Below are 19084 nucleotides of genomic sequence, written 5' to 3'. Positions count from 1 at the left end.
AAATAACACTATTTTAACAAAATGGGAAAGAAAATCCAGTGAACTTACTGCCTATGTCTAATGTATATTTACATAATTTTAAAACTGTCTTGAATGAGTTAGGGGCCTTTGGATTTTAGCTGACTTCCAGACTATGTGGAAGAGGAAATGTCTATAATAAGTTTTCCTCTTTTCCTTATTTTAGCCAAAGTTCTAATTGGCTTATTTTTTTCTGCATTGTTATAGAGTGACAGTCTACACCAATTTATTTTCCAACAAGAAATAGTTTCAAATGGATTTTCCTTTGTAAAATTGCTATTTCTTGTTACCGTGAGAGGGCAGGCAGTGAATGCACGGACTGAATATGGCCCAGTAAATCGAATCTAACTTGTAAAAATATAAAACTTTATTCTTAAAATTAGGAACTTTGCATATGGAACATGTTAGACTTTCTCCCCATTTCTAATTCTTGCTCAAAAATTTAAAAATTGCATATATTTTTTATATTTAAGGAGAGCTCCCTGTGACTTTAGAATAATCTGTAGGGTTTTCATTTCGAATAGTCTGCATTTCTGTTCTCCAGTTTACTTACAGTCAGCCTGACCAGAATGAAGTGTTCATGCATACAATATGTCAGCCAGGAGCAGAAGGGAAGAGAACTGTAATATCAGACTTTCTTCTGAGCTACAAAGTAGTTATAGAGATTAAAGAGAAGAAATGTATATAGTAAACACACACAGATTTCTTTGGCAGAATGGTGTAGTACATAAAATTAAGTCTCCTGGAGTTAATCCTTTATAAATTTGATTAGTTGTCCATGTACTAGATACAACTCTTTCTCTTGATAAAATCTAGAAAATTTCTAGAAATCTACAATCACGGGTAGAGTTTTTGAGTTTGCCGATATGGTGGAGCATAACTTCAGGTGTGTAAATGTGTGTGTGTGTGTGTGTGTGTGTGTGTGTGTGTAGCCAGATGGCCTTATACGTTTATAATATAGCTTTAGATTTGTGTGTGTTTTTCCCTGTGCCTGTATTTCTTGGTCCAGTTTGTTAGTTTTAGAGCAAATTAAGTAAGATGAATAACACTTATTTTTGTAAAAACACCCATCAGTAGTGGAAGTAAATTGAACCACATGTTTTTAAAACATCTGTTTCGCTGCTAAGTCATTTAAGAGAATAAATACTGTCAATCTAAAATAGAGCATAATAATCCAGTTACAGTATTTTGTAAACAAGTCTTTTGTATAAGGTCTGATTTGTCATAGAACTATTAGATTTTCAGATGAAAATACAGTGATATAAAAAGGAAATCAATGCATCATTGATTGTTATTTGAATTCTCTCAGGAAAGCATCCAGATGGAGGCCTCTACAACAAGGGACCCTCCTACTCAAGTTATTCCGGGTACATAATGATGCCAAATATGAATAATGACCCATACATGTCAAATGGATCTCTTTCTCCACCCATCCCAAGAACAGTGAGTAACATGCTGATGTTGCAAATTATTTTCAGAAGTGGAAGTTAATTTGTATGTTAGCAAAATGTTTGTTTTTTAAAACACTTTAGAAATACTCTCATTATATGTGACTGGTCATTACTAAATAAGACCTGCTGTGAAGAATGGCTGCCTTGAAAGAGTACTTACTACCTTTGATGTCTTGCTTTTGGAATTTTAGCTTTTGGCTTATTGGTTAAGATTAATAAATAACAGAGCTCCAGTTATCAGGAAATCAAGTAAAGCTAAGTCAACAAATTCATGATTTTATGAGTATTGTGCTTTTTATGCTGATGACAGGAGAAAATTGATTTAATTTTTCAATTAACTAAGTACTGTATAGTTTTCACTGCCCATAAACCATCTAGAATCAGAACTACTTTAGCTCATTTGTAGTTGAACATTTAGAATGTTACTTCAGCTTTTAAAACAGTGTTTCGTTTTATTGTATTACCCTATGTTTTTTAACAAATCAGTTGGGGGTCAGGTGGGGATGAGGTATTTTTACTCTATTGTCCGTTGTTGAGAAAGTATCATTTGAAGATAATCCTAATGAAAATTGTTCTTTTTATCTCATGGCTCACTTAACTTTTCAAGTTCTAAAAAATGCAGTAGCATTATAACTACATTATGCAAATGTTGAACACTGTGAAGAATTTCAGATACATTATTTGATGCTATTTTTCTTTGTTGGGAAGCGAAAACCTCCTTTATACAGTAGGAAAACACCTAAAGGGTAACTTGTATAGTATGTGAATGTGAAATGTACTGGTGATTGGAGTTCTCCCAGAGAATAGTCCCTTCTGTGGTAGTGATGGATTTTCACTGATCCATCAGTGTATTTACCCTATTTCAGACTTATTCTCCCTCTGCCACCTAAGCCCCAGTGAAGAACATGTATGTGTGGGTCTTGGGGATTAGGGGTTTAGTCTGTTCCTCCAGGGAGAGAAATCCAGGATCGTGAAAATGGAACCTATGGTCTTTGCCTTACTAGTCCAGTGCTTCCACTAAGTGGGGGAAAAAAAAAATCACAGACATCTGGGGAAAGTACTGGTATTAATACCTCTGGGATCTAGAAGATTCAGCAAAGGAGCAGAGAGAAGAATAATTGTGAACAAATAAGAGTATTTGTGATTATTTGTAGTCTTTGATTGTTAGAACGAGAGGTATATGAGATATGTGTGGGCACTGTAATTTAGAAGTTAATGTAATTATTTTTCCATAAATTTCCAAAAGATATTTGAACTTTCAAGTAGGGAATAAGATATTTCTAATTTTCATATAGCAGCTAAAATGGTGATCTTGGCAAACTTGTGACGGTTGTTAGATGAAATAGAGTTTTCACATTTTATTTTAAAAGGCTTTTCAAATATTTGATGATAGAGATGTCTGTGTGATACATACGAATCTCCTGACTAAAAAGTATATTAACTAATTAAGCAAATACAGTTTAATATTTAGAGACCACCCCAAGTATAAATGCTTCTGAGTTTTAAAATTTGTAGGTGACTTTATATTTGTTGAACTAAATATGCAGACATCTCAGTTCTTTTATCGTTGGGCTATTTTGTTTTGTTGGGGTTTTTTTGGACGGTAAGGAGGAGAATATGTTTTAGATAAGGGATAATTGAAGATTTCTGTTGAAAGTCTTTTTAGAACAACAAATAATCTTTCTGACAAGTCTAAATTATAGTCTCTGCACTGGTAACAATAGAAGATAACCCCTAAAACAATCTTACACTTTTCAGCTGTAAACACAATTAATGCTTAATAAGTATTTGTGGGATTTATTCTTTAGTTCAGCCACTTCTCCTTTCAAAACGATAATTGTTAAAAGTCAATATAATAAAAATCTGATACGGATAAATTATCCCTAAGCATATTGAAAATTAAGCTTCTTTTCTTTAAATTAGCACTTTCTGCTTTAGGTCTCCAGCACGCAGCACGCACCCCCACCCCCCACCCCCACCAATACTAATAATTTTGAAATTCTGATAGAAGGTATTTATTGTTAGTATACGTATTAAAATTTTGAGGTCAGTGAGTTGAACAGTCATTCATTGTTTAGGAAAGATTTGTGGCCAGAATAAATGTTGGTGGGTGTAGATTGGAGGAAAGGGGTGTGGTTAGGAAACAGTTACCTTACCTTGTTACCTGCTGTTTTGGTGTATTCTGTTATATTTTAGGACCTGTTTATTTTAGGCACATTTTGTTGCGATATTCTGCAGTTTGCACAATTATAGAAGCTTTTCAGTTTTAACCACAAGGCTATGTCCATTTTTTTTTTTTAAGGGTAGTTGCAGTCTTCGGTTTTTAATACCTAGCAGCTGTTTTTAATGTGTCTGAGATCCAAAACACTTTAACCGGAAAGCAGCCTCTCTTATTCACCCCTAACCGTGCTTTCTGCCGTCTTGCTCTTTAACTCTCTCCTTAGCAGGACTTAGTGTTTGTGTAACTGACATTCTCAGTGATAAGTTTTCATCTAGGGTGTCAGGAGCTGGGTGACCATTTGTGTTTGAGCTGAAGGTGGGGGTAGCCCCAAGGAATCCTCGTTACTTGCATTTGCATTACAAACAACTGCTTGTTTACGGGCATCTGCTGCCCGCAGGTGTTAGGACTAGAAAAACATCTGGGGGTGGGGGAGGGCCCTGACCGCCCCTTCCTCACACAGAATCTTCCATTTTATAGGAACCTGCACATATCCAGAGATTATCAGCTAAGGCCAATTGGCACGCACAGATGTGTTTCTGTTGATAGCTCATTTTAACAATTCTATATGCGTTTTACTCCTTTTTAGACAAATACTGACATACAGATGCTTACACAGCTTTTACCTGGGGCCTAAGTACAGTATTACCTACTCAAGAGAACCACCTTTGCCAGTCCAGCTTTTTTCCTTCTGAAGGGAAGTTTTAACTGGCTAGTTACATGTTTCAGAACTGGAATTCTTAGAGGTGTGTTTATATCAGAAATATTATGAATGAGTATCTCAAAGAATTTTAAATGCGAATTCTCAATTCAAATAAATCAGGCCTAATAAGAAAACACCTGTAATAATAACAACACATTTGGTGTCAGTTCTTAAAGCACAGTAAACCTTGGCTTGAGTTGGTCATTTTCATAGAGAGTAAGAAGATGCTGAAGCTTGTTAAATATTTCAGAACAAGGACCCTAGAGAATTTATTAAAAGCATACTCCCAAGCCTTTTTTTTTTCTGTGAGTCTTATTTATGGCAGTCCCTCTAGGCCAATGGTAAAGTATTAAAAGAAAAAAATACTTTGTTACCTCCTTTGGGTCCTGGCGCTTGCGTGCCTGAATACCCTGAATACCATGTGAGCAGGGGGTTTGGCCGGCTTCAACAAAGTGAAAGTTCCCTTTGGCATAATGTACTGTGGTTATTAATCTTAGGTGTCAGACTTACATTTGTCCCATAGGCTACCCAAGTTTTTAACACCTCTGAAGAGAAGCATCTCATTTCTCTTCAGGTGCATGGGAGGGAAAAGCAGCAGACGTCTTGCGGGGAGCTACAGCAAATGTTACAGCTGGGTCGTAGGACCCACCGACCTACCTACCGCAGTAACACCTGGTCAGCACCGTGCTGCTGACTTCATTGTTTCTTTGTGCTCACACAGGATGGATTTTTAGGTGGGAAAAGAAGATGTTTATGTTTGCATTTCATCTTTCCTTTTTTTCTTATTTTTAGTAGACATTGCTATTAAAATGTTCAGGGGATCTTTTTTCATTAGTTTGAGCATCTCTGTTCTATTGTATGGTTTTTTTTTTTTTTTTTTTTTTACCTTAAGAGAAACATCATTTTGATTTCTGATGAACAGAATATAATAGGTATCTATTATGACTTTGTGATAACCTACCCCCATGTTTGTATTTGCTCACAAACAGCTTAAAATTGATTTTCGTCATTGCTACATCTTGAATTAGGAACTAGGTAAGCTTATGCTTATCTGTAAGCTTACACTTATACCACTGTGCATTGCTGAATAGCTTTGAAAATACAGAAGTAATAATTCAAGAGTGGAGGGAGACTGTGGCTTATATTTTGAGCAAGGTTTTTAAGGTGGGGTGTCTTCACTTTACAAGAAGCTACTTAATTTGATTTAGTGAGAAATTATTTTAAATTTTCTAAGTTGCATACTTTCCGAAGCTAAGTACATTAAATTTGCCTCTTTACCTGAAGTGCAGGAGAATTTAAGTTTTAGAAGATGGGTTCTATCTCAAATTTGAATGTGTGTGTCAGGAGAATGTGTGGGGAAATTCCCCAGAGCCCTCAAACTCTTCTAGTTCATTCATTTGATACATTTTTAATTGTAATGCTACAAAGCAGGGAAGGATCTTAGTCTGAATAATTGGAAGCTGATGCGACACCTTACTCCCCCGCAACTACCTTTCATGTATCTGAGCTATCTCAGGACCAAATGGTTTGCTTATTCAAGCGTTCCAGGGAGCCATACTACCTACATCTGACCCTCCAGTAGCTAATACCGTACTTGCATCACTCGTGCAGCCAAAGTGTGATCTTTATTCAGCTATATTTTTTTCAAAATGACTAGAAATTTCTTGTTCGTTCATAAAAATAAGAGAACAACCCAATTTCACTAAAACTAAAGACCATTGAGCCATCCTGAAGAAAATCTTGCTCTTCGAAGTACCTCTTCTGCCCCCACACAGGTCCTGAAGTTGCTCTCATCAACCCCATTATTTTGGTTCAGTCTATCTTGTGGTTGGAGACTTATGTACGATTTACCAGGACCGAGATTGGACCTCACGATGGGGTTCAACTGGACTTGAATTTGTAGCCTCACAAGTATTCTTTCGTAACATCAGTTGAGAAAATTTTGTAGCTTTTTGAGTCCTGTTGTGTTGTTTTTGCTGTTTTAAACTAATCCTATCAGTTCTTTAGGCAGAACCATTTTTGGTTTATGTGACTGACATTTCTTTAGGCAGTAGATCATTCCATAACTCTCTGACCCCTTTGTTCCTCATTTATGTATTATAGACATGATTGGAATTTTATAAAACTGGTTTCCCTTTGATTTCCAAATAGATAAGCCAGCACTGTCCATGGGTTAACAGAAAAGCACATATGTTTTATTCCCTGGCAAAAGTAAAGTTCAGCATTATATAGGTGCTGCTATCATGGGAGTGAAGGTTTTTTAAAAAGAAGATATTCGTTTAAAACTTGTGTATCTTGAATATTATTAAGTGGTTATGCCAAACAGAGAGTCTATAGAAAGCTAATACTGTAGCAGTCAAGAGACTTAGTACTGCTTTGTACTGTCCTGACAGGTCCTTACTCATTTGGAAAAGGCAGCCACTGGACTTTAAATACTTTTTTAAATATATTTTAGATCATGATGGCTTTTCAATATTAATTATGACCTTATGAAGTCACAGTATAGGAATTGTACACTTTGCTATAAACTCTTAAGTCATTTTAGGCATGTAAGTGATTCAATCTTTATAAAATTTGAAGAAGTAAAGCCAGAAAATGACCTAGAGATGAACCACAAAGGTTGGGTGGGGCATGGGGGCAGAAAGAGAGGGATATTGAAATACACTGACTTGACAGGAAGAGTGGGCAGTTGAGTAGAGAAGATGGAAAGGAAACAGGGATTGCTCACTCCAGAGATTTTGACAATGTAGCCAGTTTAGCTGGGACTGTTTGCAGACTATTTAAGAGGATGTTCAGGGGATTTAATTTTTTAATTTTTTATTTTTTTTAAATTATATTTATTATATTTCTTTGGCCAGTATTTTATTTTACTTGGATTGTTCAGGGGATTTTAAAATCTCTGTAAGATGATGCCTTTATACACCATACCCACTCAAACTAAACTTGTAAACCTGCTGAAATTAACTACTTGCTATGTGTAGATCACTCACAAAGCTCTCAGGAGTGGTACTTACCGGTCTTCAATCTTTATGGGGAATATTGCAAGGGCATTACAGAGCAAACAAGAGTTTTGCCTACTACCTGTCCCCTTTTTCCCATCTATAGGAGAAATATGACTGGCAGAGATGTTGTGTCACAGAGAGTCTAGAAATGTGTTTTATTTTTGCAGCTAACCAGGGGCAGGTAGACGCTAAAAAACTTTTAATTGTTGGCCATTGTTTTGAGCTATGTCCATGCATAATTCTATATGAAACTTGATGATGGTTTTTCAGAATCAGGCTTTGATCCTCATCATAGTAATTTGTTGTTGATGTTACGTTCACTTTAAGAAAGAGGACTATTGCAATTTTACTTAGCACAGAGAAAGGTTGCATGAGGGGTAGCTGAAGGGAAGGCTCTATAATCTAGAAGGAGGAGTGGCTCAAGTGGAGCTTTAATTTTCCCTTCATGTTGTCAGCTTCTTAATGAAACAGTTACCAAAGCAAATTTTTAAATGCTGACATACTAATACCTACTTATAAGTCCTTTTTTTTCAATCCTGAAAAATTCTGCAGTAAAACCTATCCGCTGTTGATGATAGTTGATCAGCTGGTCAATTGATCAAGGACTACTGATGAATTATGAGATAGTTCCATTCAGCCTAGCATTGAATAGACACGTCAGTAGATTTGCTGAATAAAAAATGCACTAGAAATTTTTCATGTATGTTTTTTGGATATTTCCAAGTGATCTCTCTTTATCAAACCAAATGCTATGTTAAAAGCAAAAACTGTCCGCTAAATAATCCTTAGTATTTTATTATTTTATCTTTTCTCTGATTTGTTGCATCAGTGAAAAGAGAGAACATTAGGCTAGAATCTTTAATAAGAAAATCAAAGTCACTCTTTAAAGACTGTTAAGTTTTCAAGTAACTGCTAAAAACAGCCAGCTGGGAGCTTGCTGCAAGAATGAAAAAGAATGGAACTGGACCCTCATATGAGGACTGGTCACAAGAAGTACTTTCTTACTTAGTTCTAGAAACTTAATTGAAGAAAAAGAGGCGATAGAAATACTTTTTTCAAAAGGATACTTGAGATAGAAATACAATAGTAATAGAAAATCATCTTCAATTATGTTTTAGTATCATATGGTTAATGCAATTTATTTTTATTCTTTCCCAGATAGAACCATTTTGTTTCCCAGTGAAACTTGAGGTATTTACAGGTATTAAAAATTTTTGTGTGTTCCTTCTAAATATATGTGGCATTATCACTGCGGACTTTTCTAGGCCAATGTGTACTGTAAATTATGTCCTTCTGTGATGTTGAGTTGTTGAGAACAACATATTTGAGTCTTGGTTAGGTAGAGCCAGGTAGTTCCCTGTGAAGGCGAACCTGTGGGGAAGACCAGTACTGGGTAAGATGTCAGAGACCTGAGGTCTCGTCCCAAGTCCTTCATTCTTTCCCAAAGCCGTGGGGGGAGGTATTTAACCTCCATCAAGCCTTTGTTTCCTCATTTATAAAATGAGAAATTTTAATATTTCTTGCCTGCTTTATGTGGTTGATGTGAAATTTAGGTGGCACAAAGCCTGTAAAAGTACTCGGTTTACTAGCTAAGGGAACAGAGCAGGAGTGTCAGATGGTATAAGCCAGTGCCTGGACCCCCACCTGCTGGGAATGCTGTAGCCACAAGGGGTGTTTGACTGTACCTAGTAAGCTCCTGAGAAAAGGAAGAAGTGTTTGGTTTTTGTCATGCCACTGTGCTGACCTGAAATTTGGACACTGAGTGAAGGCCTTACATTCACCTGTAGAAAATTCTTGCGTAGGGGTGCCTGGGTGGCTCGGTTGAGTGTCTGACTCTTGACTTGGGCTCAGGTCATGATCCCAGGGTTTGTGAGTCAGGGCATTGGGCTCTGTACTGATAGTGCCCAGCCTGCTTGGGATTCTCTGTCTCCTTCTCTCTCTCTCCTCCTCACTCTCTCTCTTTCTCAAAATAAATAAATAAACTTTCGGGAAAAAAAGAACAAAAAAAGAAAAATCTTGCATAAATAAAAATTTTGGGAATTGTCATTACATCCCTTACCAAAGTGGCTTTCTTCTCTTGGGTTCCTTTTTTCTCTCTAGTCATGTTAGGAGAGCATGTGATTTTTCTTGTTAGCACCATAGAGAATGAGATGTGTGAAGGAGCAGGTTTCTAAATTTCATATTCATGAAAAATCTCATATCCTTCTAATATTTGATATGAAATTGCCAGATAACTCTTAACTCCTTGGATGGAGGTAAGAATATTTTTTGGTTAGGAGACTTTTCCCCTTAATCCTTTAGGAGCCAAGTTTCTTCTCTCCACTGCAAAAATCATATAGAGGAGATCTAAGAGCCATGTGAATGTAGAGGATGACAGGCAAGTTATTTTTTTCCCCTTTGAATTTTCTTCTAACTTAAATCTTTCCAGCTTTCCTGGCACCTAAAAGGATCAGGTCCAAGGGGATGTGTTGGCCCAGGAGCAAGGAGAAATCAGTGATTTTCTAGCCTTGTGGAAAATTCCAGCTTCCATCCTTTTAAGACTTTACTTTTTCTCTAAATAAAACCCAGTGAATGTTAAATATATTTCAACATGGAGTCAGCTTTCTTGGCAAAGAATTCTTCCATTTTTAACGGCAAATATTATATCTCATAATTATGATCACATATCATCTTGGTGCACTGGTTCAGATGACTTGGATCAAGAAAAAGGTACTATAATCTTGTCTCAAGTGTGTTAGACTTAGTCTGTGACTCCAACAGTGAGACTTTTTTAAAGTCTGGAATAAACCCAAAAGTACTGAAGTAAAAAATTATTTACTGCTTACTGCATTGGGCTAACCAGTTTAGCTAACTAGCAAGGTTGGGAAAAGAATTAAGTCTCCCAAACGTTGCTTGAATTAGTGTTTGCTCATTTGTCTGTATACATTAAAATTTTTACATTAAAACTCAAGATTTTTTTTTTTTTGAAAGGAAAAACACCCTTTTTAAAAAAACGACTACTTTGAGCCAGAAGCTGTTCTTTAGTTTAGTCCTGACTGAAAACTGTAGGTGGGTGTTCTGATCCCCATGGAGTTGTGGAGTCAGTGCCCTCCCTTAAGATAGAAAGAGGTGTTTATTTTCTTTGAAAATAGCCACATTTGCCATTCAGAACATAAAACACTTATTAAATGAATCGTAATATTGGTTAAAATATAAAATAGAAAAGCAGTTATTACTTTGATTTTATTGGAAATTTCATTAATGCTTCACTATTTTTTATGAAAATAGAATACTTTTATTAAAAAAAGCAATCCATGGTCACTAGAAAAATTTGTAAAATAAGCAAGACGAATAACAAATATTAAATTCCCAGAATCCCACTGTGTGAGGCAATCACTCTTAAAACTCACTATGTAGCCTTTTAGACCTCTACTGTACCTATGCACATATATAAATATATATTTTATATGTTTATGACAATGGGAACATAATATACTGTTATGTAATTTGCTTTATTTTCCCACCAAGATACAGTATATAATTTTTACATCATTTTTTTTTTAAGTTTATTTACCTTGAGAGAGAGAGCACAAGAGCTGGGGAGGGACAGAGAGATGGAGAGAATCTGAAGCAGGCTCCATGCTGTCTGCAAGGAGCCCAATGTGGGGCTCAATCCCACAAACTGAACTGTAATCCTGACCTGAGCCAAAATCAAGAGTCAAATGCTTAACCAACTGAGCCACCCAGCCGCCCCTAACCGCACCTAACATCATTTTTAATGATTGCCTAATTTATGTAATCAGTCTTGCTGAAGACATTCAGATGAAGTCACATTTTTCCCTGTCTTCGGCAACATTGTGATGAAATGCATATTTTCTTTCTTTTTTATTTTTTTTAATGTTTATTTATTTTTGAGAGAGGGAAAAGGCAGAGCATGAACCGGGGAGGGGCAGAGAGAGGGAGACACAGAATCCAAAGCACGCTCCAGTCTCCGAGCTGTCAGCACAGAGCCCAACATGGGGCTCGAACTCACGAACCCGTGAGATCATGACCTGAGCCAAAGTTGGACTCTTAACTGACTGAACCACCCAGGCTCCCCAAAGTGCATGTTTTCTAACTAAATCTTTGCACAGATTCGATTTCCTTGAAATGAATTGTTAGAAGTAGAACTGCAGAATTAAAGGCAATGAGTGAATGCACCTTATTTTTAAGTTGGGGTTAACCCAACATTGCAATTTAACCTTAAAAAAAACATTTATTTTAAGTCCATATTTAAAAGTATGTATTTGATTATATTCAGGTTTGGTTATGGTTGGTGTTTTGAGGCTGATAATTTTCATGCCTCTTCTGGTTAAGAATGAGTCCAGTGCTAATGAAGAAGTCAGACAGATGGAGAGCAGAGTATCTGTTTGTTTGTTAGTTTGTGTATATATATATATACATATATATATATATATATGTATATATATATATATATACACACACATAAATATGTGTGTGTGCATTTAAATTTATTTATTTATTTTTGAGAGAGCAAGCGAGCACAAGCAAGGGGAGGGGCAGAGAGAGAGGTAGATACAGAATCTGAAACAGGTTCCGGGCTCTGAGCTGTCAGCACAGAGCCCAGCGTGGGACTCGAACCCATCACCAACTGTGAGATCATGACCTGAGCCAAAGTCAGTCACTTAACTGACTGAGCCACCCAGGTGCCCCTGTTTATATATATATCTTAACGTTTACATATTTTTGAGAGAGAGCGCGCGAGAGCGAGCATGAGTGGCGAAGGTGCAGAGAGGGGGACAGAGGATCCAAAGTAGGCTCTGCGCTGACAGCAGAGAGACTGACATGAGACTTAAATTCACAAACTGCAAGATCATGACCCGAGCTGGTTAGATGCTCAACCGGCTGAGACACCCAGGTGCCCCCAGCTTATTTATTAATAAGACTGGATTGGCGAATATGGCTTGGACTATGACATGAATTTGGACTTCCTTTGACTTCCCCAAATTGAACACATCACTGAGCCACAGACTTCCCTAACAGAGGCTGGGAGCTTATCTCCTGTGGAACTTGAGGTGAGAACAAATCCATGGTTGGGCAAGTTGGCCTCAAAGAGAGAAAAAAGAGTCCTCTACCCTTGCTCATTTTCTTTCTCCAAATCACCAGAGAGGAGTAGTCCTGCCTTATGAGGAGATGGGAGAGGAAAAGGCTGCCTTCCTGGGAGCTGCCCAGAGAACACAAGTTCCTACTTTATTGGCCAAGCCAGGGAGTAGGGAAGAAGGGCACAGTGGTTATCCCTTTAGTCATAAGCCTTGATAGACTGACCAGACTGTGGCCCAGAGACAGTAGTGGTAAAAGACACATTCATACGACGATGGGAGTTGCAGCGGAGTACTGCTGGTGGAGTCCAAAGATCTGGATCCCAGTGCTCTGTTACTGGCACACTGTGTGCTCTTCAGCCAGTGACTTATTCTCTCTGGACCTTGGTTTCTTCACCTATAACATGGATTGCCACCTGTTCTATTTGCAGAAATACACAGTGCTCTGTGTTATTGGTAGTGTTTCTGGGACAGGGACTGACTGCATCTGAATTACTAGTTGGGCGGGGGGGGGGGTGTGGGGGTGGTTCTCGTTAAAAAGGCAGATCCTTGGGCCCCTCTGCAGATGTCCTGAACCAGAAGCTGCAGGCAGGTTATGCATATGCACTTTGAACACGTTACTTTATTGATTCTTACCTAAAGTAAGGTTTGGAAAAACACTGACCCACTAGCTGCTTAATAATTTAACTGGGGTTCAGATGACCTAAGTGACCTGCACAGGCCTCGAACCGAGAAAGCAGTAGAGCAACATTGGGCACTTTGGCCCCAGAGCTCACCTTCTCTCTGCCTAGCCCTCATAGAGACCACTGGCACTCAGTTCTCTTCTAGTCAGGTCAGGTTTCCTCCTGGAATGCCCTCCTCCATTGACTACAGAATAAATCCCACATTCTTCAGCATTATTTTCAAAGCTTTGCACATTTTGGAACCATCTACCTTTCAAGGCTTGTCTCCTTACTGCCCTACCCTGCAGCTTACCATTCACCTACATTTCCAGACCTATACCCTAAACCCTTTCCCAAATCCCCAACTTCCATTTCTTATCTTGGTCTCCCTGAAGTGCCCTGCTCCCTCTTCCCTGCCAGCACAATCTTGTTCATCTTTAAAGGTCCAGGCTAAATGGTACCTCCTTCATGAAGCCCCTCCTGATTCTACCACCAGTTAAGACTAAGTGCTGTCTCCTGTGGATTCCCACAGGACCTTCTTCATAACTGTTACCACGTCTAATAATAGTTGGCTGTCTCTGCATCTGTATTTCATACTAGTTGTTAGTTCCTTGCAGATAGAGCACCTGTTTTATTCATCTCTATTGCCCAGAACCTGTTACACTACCTGGAATAGAGCAGGTTACTTTCCAGATGATTGTGGAATAAATTTAGCAGAAAATTTGAATTCCCACTAATATCGGGCAATAATACCAGATGTCATTCCATATTTAAATGGAGACCCTTGAAAAAAAAAAAAGCTTATAGAGAATCACAAAGCTGAAATTAAGCTTAGAAGTTCTCTGAACATTCAACATGGAGTCCATGGACTAGACATTAGCTCTCAGTTTTTTTTTTTTTTTAATTTTTTTTTTTTCAATGTTTATTTTTATTTTTGGGACAGAGAGAGACAGAGCATGAACGGGGGAGGGGCAGAGAGAGGGAGACACAGAATCGGAAACATGCTCCAGGCTCTGAGCCATCAGCCCAGAGCCCGACGCGGGGCTCGAACTCACGGACCGCGAGATCGTGACCTGGCTGAAGTCGGACGCTTAACCGACTGCGCCACCCAGGCGCCCCATCTCTCAGTTTTGAGTACATAGTACATAGGAACTGTTCTGAGTCCTTTGTATGTTTTTGCTCACTTTATCTCAGAATAACCTGATGATATCCCTAATATCTCAATTTTACACGTGAGACTGGGCATAAAGAGGGTTGAGAAACTGAGGAATAGAGGGCATAGAAGAGATTAAGGACCACGATAAAACAGTTCAAGAAGTAGGAGTACAAATAAAGTTGGTCATTTGCTCCAATCACACAGCTAGTAAGTAGTGGTACCATAACTGGGGCCCAGGTCTTGACTTATACTGCTGGGTGCTTTCTGCAATTTCAGTTTATTAATACTGTCACTGCCACACAGAAGATGCTAGATGACCACTGAATCAGTCAATTTCTCTCCAGTAAGGTGTATGAATTCTTATAGAAGCTTTGTGAGTATAAAATGAGATAGTGTATGAAATTGTAAATTTCTTTAATATTATATTTGGTAGAAATAGTTGTGCTCGTGGTGAATATGGAGTTCAAAGGCAAACCAGTTAGATGCAAGGAGAAGGGGAGATGTATAAAAGATGGTGAAAGTTCTAGCTTGATGATGAGGGGACAGCATTTGTGGAAAAAATGAATTTAGAAAGAAGAGCAAGTTTCAGGACAGACATTCATGAGTTTGGTTTAAGGATTATCCTACGTTTCTCTTTCATGCTAAGAAAACAAAAAATTAACCAATATCTGGAGTCAAAACATTTTATATTATGGCCATCGTTTTGGTCCCATCATTTATTTAAGTCCGCAGTGCCTCACAAAATCACTTCATTTACTTACCTCTGAAGCTGCCTGGATTTTACCCAAAGCTTCTGTATGACTGTGAGTCATAGAACTGCCCAGAGGTGAGGAGAGTAATAGTATTCATATACTAGCATGTAATATCTAATGAATGCACTGTACATGCATTTTTCTTATTAAATACTTGAAGTGAATATTGCTAGTCTTTCCATGTTTCCAAAAAAGAAAGTGGGGCACAGAGAAGTTATTTGATTACTGTAGTCCCAAAGTTTTGTAAGTGGTAGAACTTGAATTCAAAGCCAGGTATCCCTAATTCAGGAGTTGGGACCCAATCCATAAACTAGTTTCTCCCTTGAAAAGGTGTTGAGAAGAATCCTTAGTCAGTGTCAGTAAACTACTTTGAGGATTAAAAGTGTCTGTTATACATGTGTTTTATTAAACAATATAAACGGTTTAGCGTTAGTAGTGGCTTAAATAACAGGTTCTTAGAATATGTAAAAATTGTCTTTTGGTTCATTCAACACATAACCATGTGATTGTTTAATGTGTTCTTGAAAATTCCCAGGAAATATTTGTTCTTTGGGTGTATCAGACACATTTTGATAAATGTCTAATTTTATGGGAGTCCCTATTGCTTACTTCTAGGGGCCCTGTGTCCCCAAATCTTATGTATTTAAGTAGGTTAATCAAATAGCTGGGTGGCCAGAGGTTTTGTGGTTCTTGGAATCTCTTTGATAAATAATGTTGTCTCCTTATTCCATAAGAGCTGAGCATTTACAGGCAAAAATCTACTGCCAAAGAGTGTTCTTTGCACAATAAACAATTAAAATGTGGTATGTGCTTCATTTTTAGGAGCTGTTAGTGGTGATTTTTGTGGTATCATGATGTTAGATTAAGTAAGAGAAATTAGAATTAATTGGAATGATGATCATTCCTGAGAAGTTGCAACAGTGGGTTTCCTTTAAAAAGTGAAGAAACTTTTTTTGTTATGAAGATACTTACTAGGAGCAGTCTTCTTTCTCTCAAAAAAAAAATGCCTTTTTTGTTTTTTTTTTTATTAAGAAGTAATATATTTTTAAAAAAATTGAGGGAACTCATTAAACAATAGAGAAAATAAATTAAAAATATGTTTCCACCATTCAGATATAATGTTCCATTTACAAACACACACACACACACACACACACACATTTTCAGATTTCTTTCTGCATCTATACTTACAATACAAGCATTTTTATAAATGGGTTCATAAGATTATTTTTATTACAATGTTTTTTCCTTAAAAATGTATCATGTGCTCATCTTTTTATGTGAATAAATATAGGTCTGGGTCATCAGTTATGGTTGGATACTATCCAGTTATGAGAATATTTCAATTTATTGATTATGTTTTCAGTTATGAACGTTATTGTTTTTATTTTAAATCATGCTAAAATGACGGGGTGCCTGGGTGGCTCAGTTGGTTAAGCTTCCGACTTTGGCTCAGGTCATGATCTTGCGGTCGTGAGTTCCGGCCTCACATCTGTGCTGACAGCTCAGAGCCTGGAGCCTGCTTCAGATTCTGTGTCTCTCTCTCTCTCTCTCTCTCTCTCTCTCTCTCTCTCTCTCTCTCTCTCTCTGCCCTTTCCCTGCTTATGCTCTGTTTCCCTCTCTCTCTCAAAAATAAATAAAAACATTAAAAAAAATTTTAAATCATGCTAAAATGAAACCCTGTTAAAAACATACATAATCTGTAATCTATTTTTTATAGGTTATATAGATTTAAATAGATTTCTAAGGATAGGTATTCTCTGGTTATATAGGTTTAAATAGAAATCTAATCAAGTAGATTATAAATATGTATTTACATATTTATGTTTATGTGGTTACATATTTATGTGGTTACATATTTATGTGAATTGCTTGTTCATATCTTTTTTTTTTTTTTTTTCAACGTTTATTTATTTTTGCGACAGAGAGAGACAGAGCATGAACGGGGGAGGGGCAGAGAGAGAGGGAGACACGGAATCGGAAACAGGCTCCAGGCTCTGAGCCATCAGCCCAGAGCCCGACGCGGGGCTCGAACTCCCGGACCGCGAGATCGTGACCTGGCTGAAGTCGGACGCTTAACCGACTGCGCCACCCAGGCGCCCCGCTTGTTCATATCTTTATGAGTTTATGTGAGCTTTTTATCTGTAAAGCATATTAATCATTTTTTTTTTCAACGTTTATTTATTTTTGGGACAGAGAGAGACAGAGAATGAACGGGGGAGGGGCAGAGAGAGAGGGAGACACAGAATCGGAAACAGGCTCCAGGCTCTGAGCCATCAGCCCAGAGCCCGACGCGGGGCTCGAACTCACGGACCGTGAGATCGTGACCTGGCTGAAGTCGGACGCTTAACCGACTGCGCCACCCAGGCGCCCCTTAATCATTTTGATCAACTACTCTTAAAATAATGGCTCAAAACAATTCTACAACAAAATTATGATTTTTCTGTTTCTTTATGAGAACACAATTGAGATCTACTTGCTGGTTATTGTATAAACAACTAGCTACTTAATTAAAATGCTTTCCGGCATTAGCTTGGTTCATTTCTTGTATTTTTTTTTCAGGAAAGAAGATGCTAATAAAACTCTTTTGTCCCTGGTAGGATGGTGTAGTAACCAGAAAGAACACTTTATTCCATTTCACTATTCAGAGGAAGATGTCTGTTGTTGTACCTGTCTCTGTTCTCTCTGCACTAACCCTAAACTGTAAACAAGTATCTTGGTAGAATGAAGACAAACACCAGAGAATGTTTATTTCAGGAATGATATGTCATTCATCCCATAGATATTCATGGAAGGTATACTTACTTTGAAAGTCATTGTGCTGAGCCATACTGTGGGTAAATGTCCATGAAGGTAGTCACTACCCTTAGTGAGCTTACAGTTGTAAACATGAACTTGTGCAGCACCTACAGCCTGACACAGAGTGAGCAGAAGCAGCATCAGTAGTGCAGACCTTGGGATCCCGGAGGGGCAGAGATGAGCCAGGTCTCCTGGCGTGGTACAGCCTGTTTCGGCAGCTCCACGTGACTGCAGTTTTTACAATGTGCCCTTCTCTCTTTACCTGCTTGCAGTTTAATGTGGCCCATTTGAAGCATGGTAGAGACTGTTTGGTTTACTTGTTTAAAAGTGGTTGTGTAGCTCTGTTCTGGTTGGGCCAGGAAAGTTGCTTAATAAATACTTTTTAAATTAAAAGGTCATGTATATTAAGTAACCTAGAACAAAAAAATAACCATTTCTAGAACATTTTATTTTTTAATTCGTGTTTACTTTTTTTTTAGAGATTTTATTATTTTTTAATGTCTGTTTTTGAGAGAGCACAAGCAGGGGAGGGGCAGAGAAAGGGGGACAGAGGATCCAAAGCGGGCTCTATGCTGACAGCAGACAGCCTGATCCAGGGCACAAACTCATGAATCATGAGATCATGACCTGAGCCGAAGTCGGACCCTCAACCAGCTGAGCCACCCAGTCGTCCCCATCATAAAACATTTTTTTTAATGTTTGTTTATTTTGGGGAGACAGACAGAGTGCAAGCAGGGGAGAGGCAGAGAGAGAGGGAGACACAGGATGTGAAGCAGGCTCCAGGCTCAGAGCTGTCAGCACAGAGCCCGACATGGGACTCAAACCCAGGAAGTGCAGGATCATGACCTGGGCTGAAGTCAGGCACTTCACCCACTGAGCCACCCAGGCGCCCCATAAAACATTTTAAATGAAAAAGTTTATAAACATTGCTGCCAAGTTAACTGGTATTGGTAAGAACGAGGGCTAGGAGTTACACCCTCTTCTGTTTCATGTCATTGGTACTATGGCACTGTTTTATTAGCACAATCACCAGAAACCTTTATTTGTAAGACATCTGCTCTGTGTACTTTTTAACCATGTTTTAAAATAGTTATTGTCAAACTTGACCACAGTTAGAATTGGGCAAACAGAATCTCATGAAAACAGACAATTTTTCATTTATTTGTATCATGCAGTGGACTGAGCCCAAATCCAGGATCAGCTTTCTGCTAGGTGTCTAACGGGAAAATGACTTTTACCTTTGTT

General features: G+C 38.0%; 1 protein-coding gene across 4 annotated transcripts in view; it reads left to right on the top strand.

Annotated features, from left to right (window-relative positions):
• The window catches only part of LEF1 (lymphoid enhancer binding factor 1), a 120860-nt gene that overhangs the window by 4111 nt on the left and 97665 nt on the right, over positions 1–19084 (top strand). For all 4 annotated transcript variants that reach the window (XM_047092167.1, XM_047092169.1, XM_047092168.1 and 1 more), the window contains exon 3: positions 1328–1461. In XM_047092167.1, coding sequence (XP_046948123.1) covers positions 1328–1461 — 134 coding nt within the window. The remainder of the gene's footprint in view (positions 1–1327; positions 1462–19084) is intronic.

Source organism: Lynx rufus, unplaced genomic scaffold (assembly GCF_022079265.1).
Source record: "Lynx rufus isolate CCGP_SWC_20201006 ecotype Redwood Valley unplaced genomic scaffold, mLynRuf1.p SCAF_3, whole genome shotgun sequence".
Lineage (NCBI taxonomy): Eukaryota > Metazoa > Chordata > Mammalia > Carnivora > Felidae > Lynx > Lynx rufus.
Note: the sequence above shows the minus strand (reverse complement) of the source record. Positions and strands in the feature narration are given on the sequence as shown.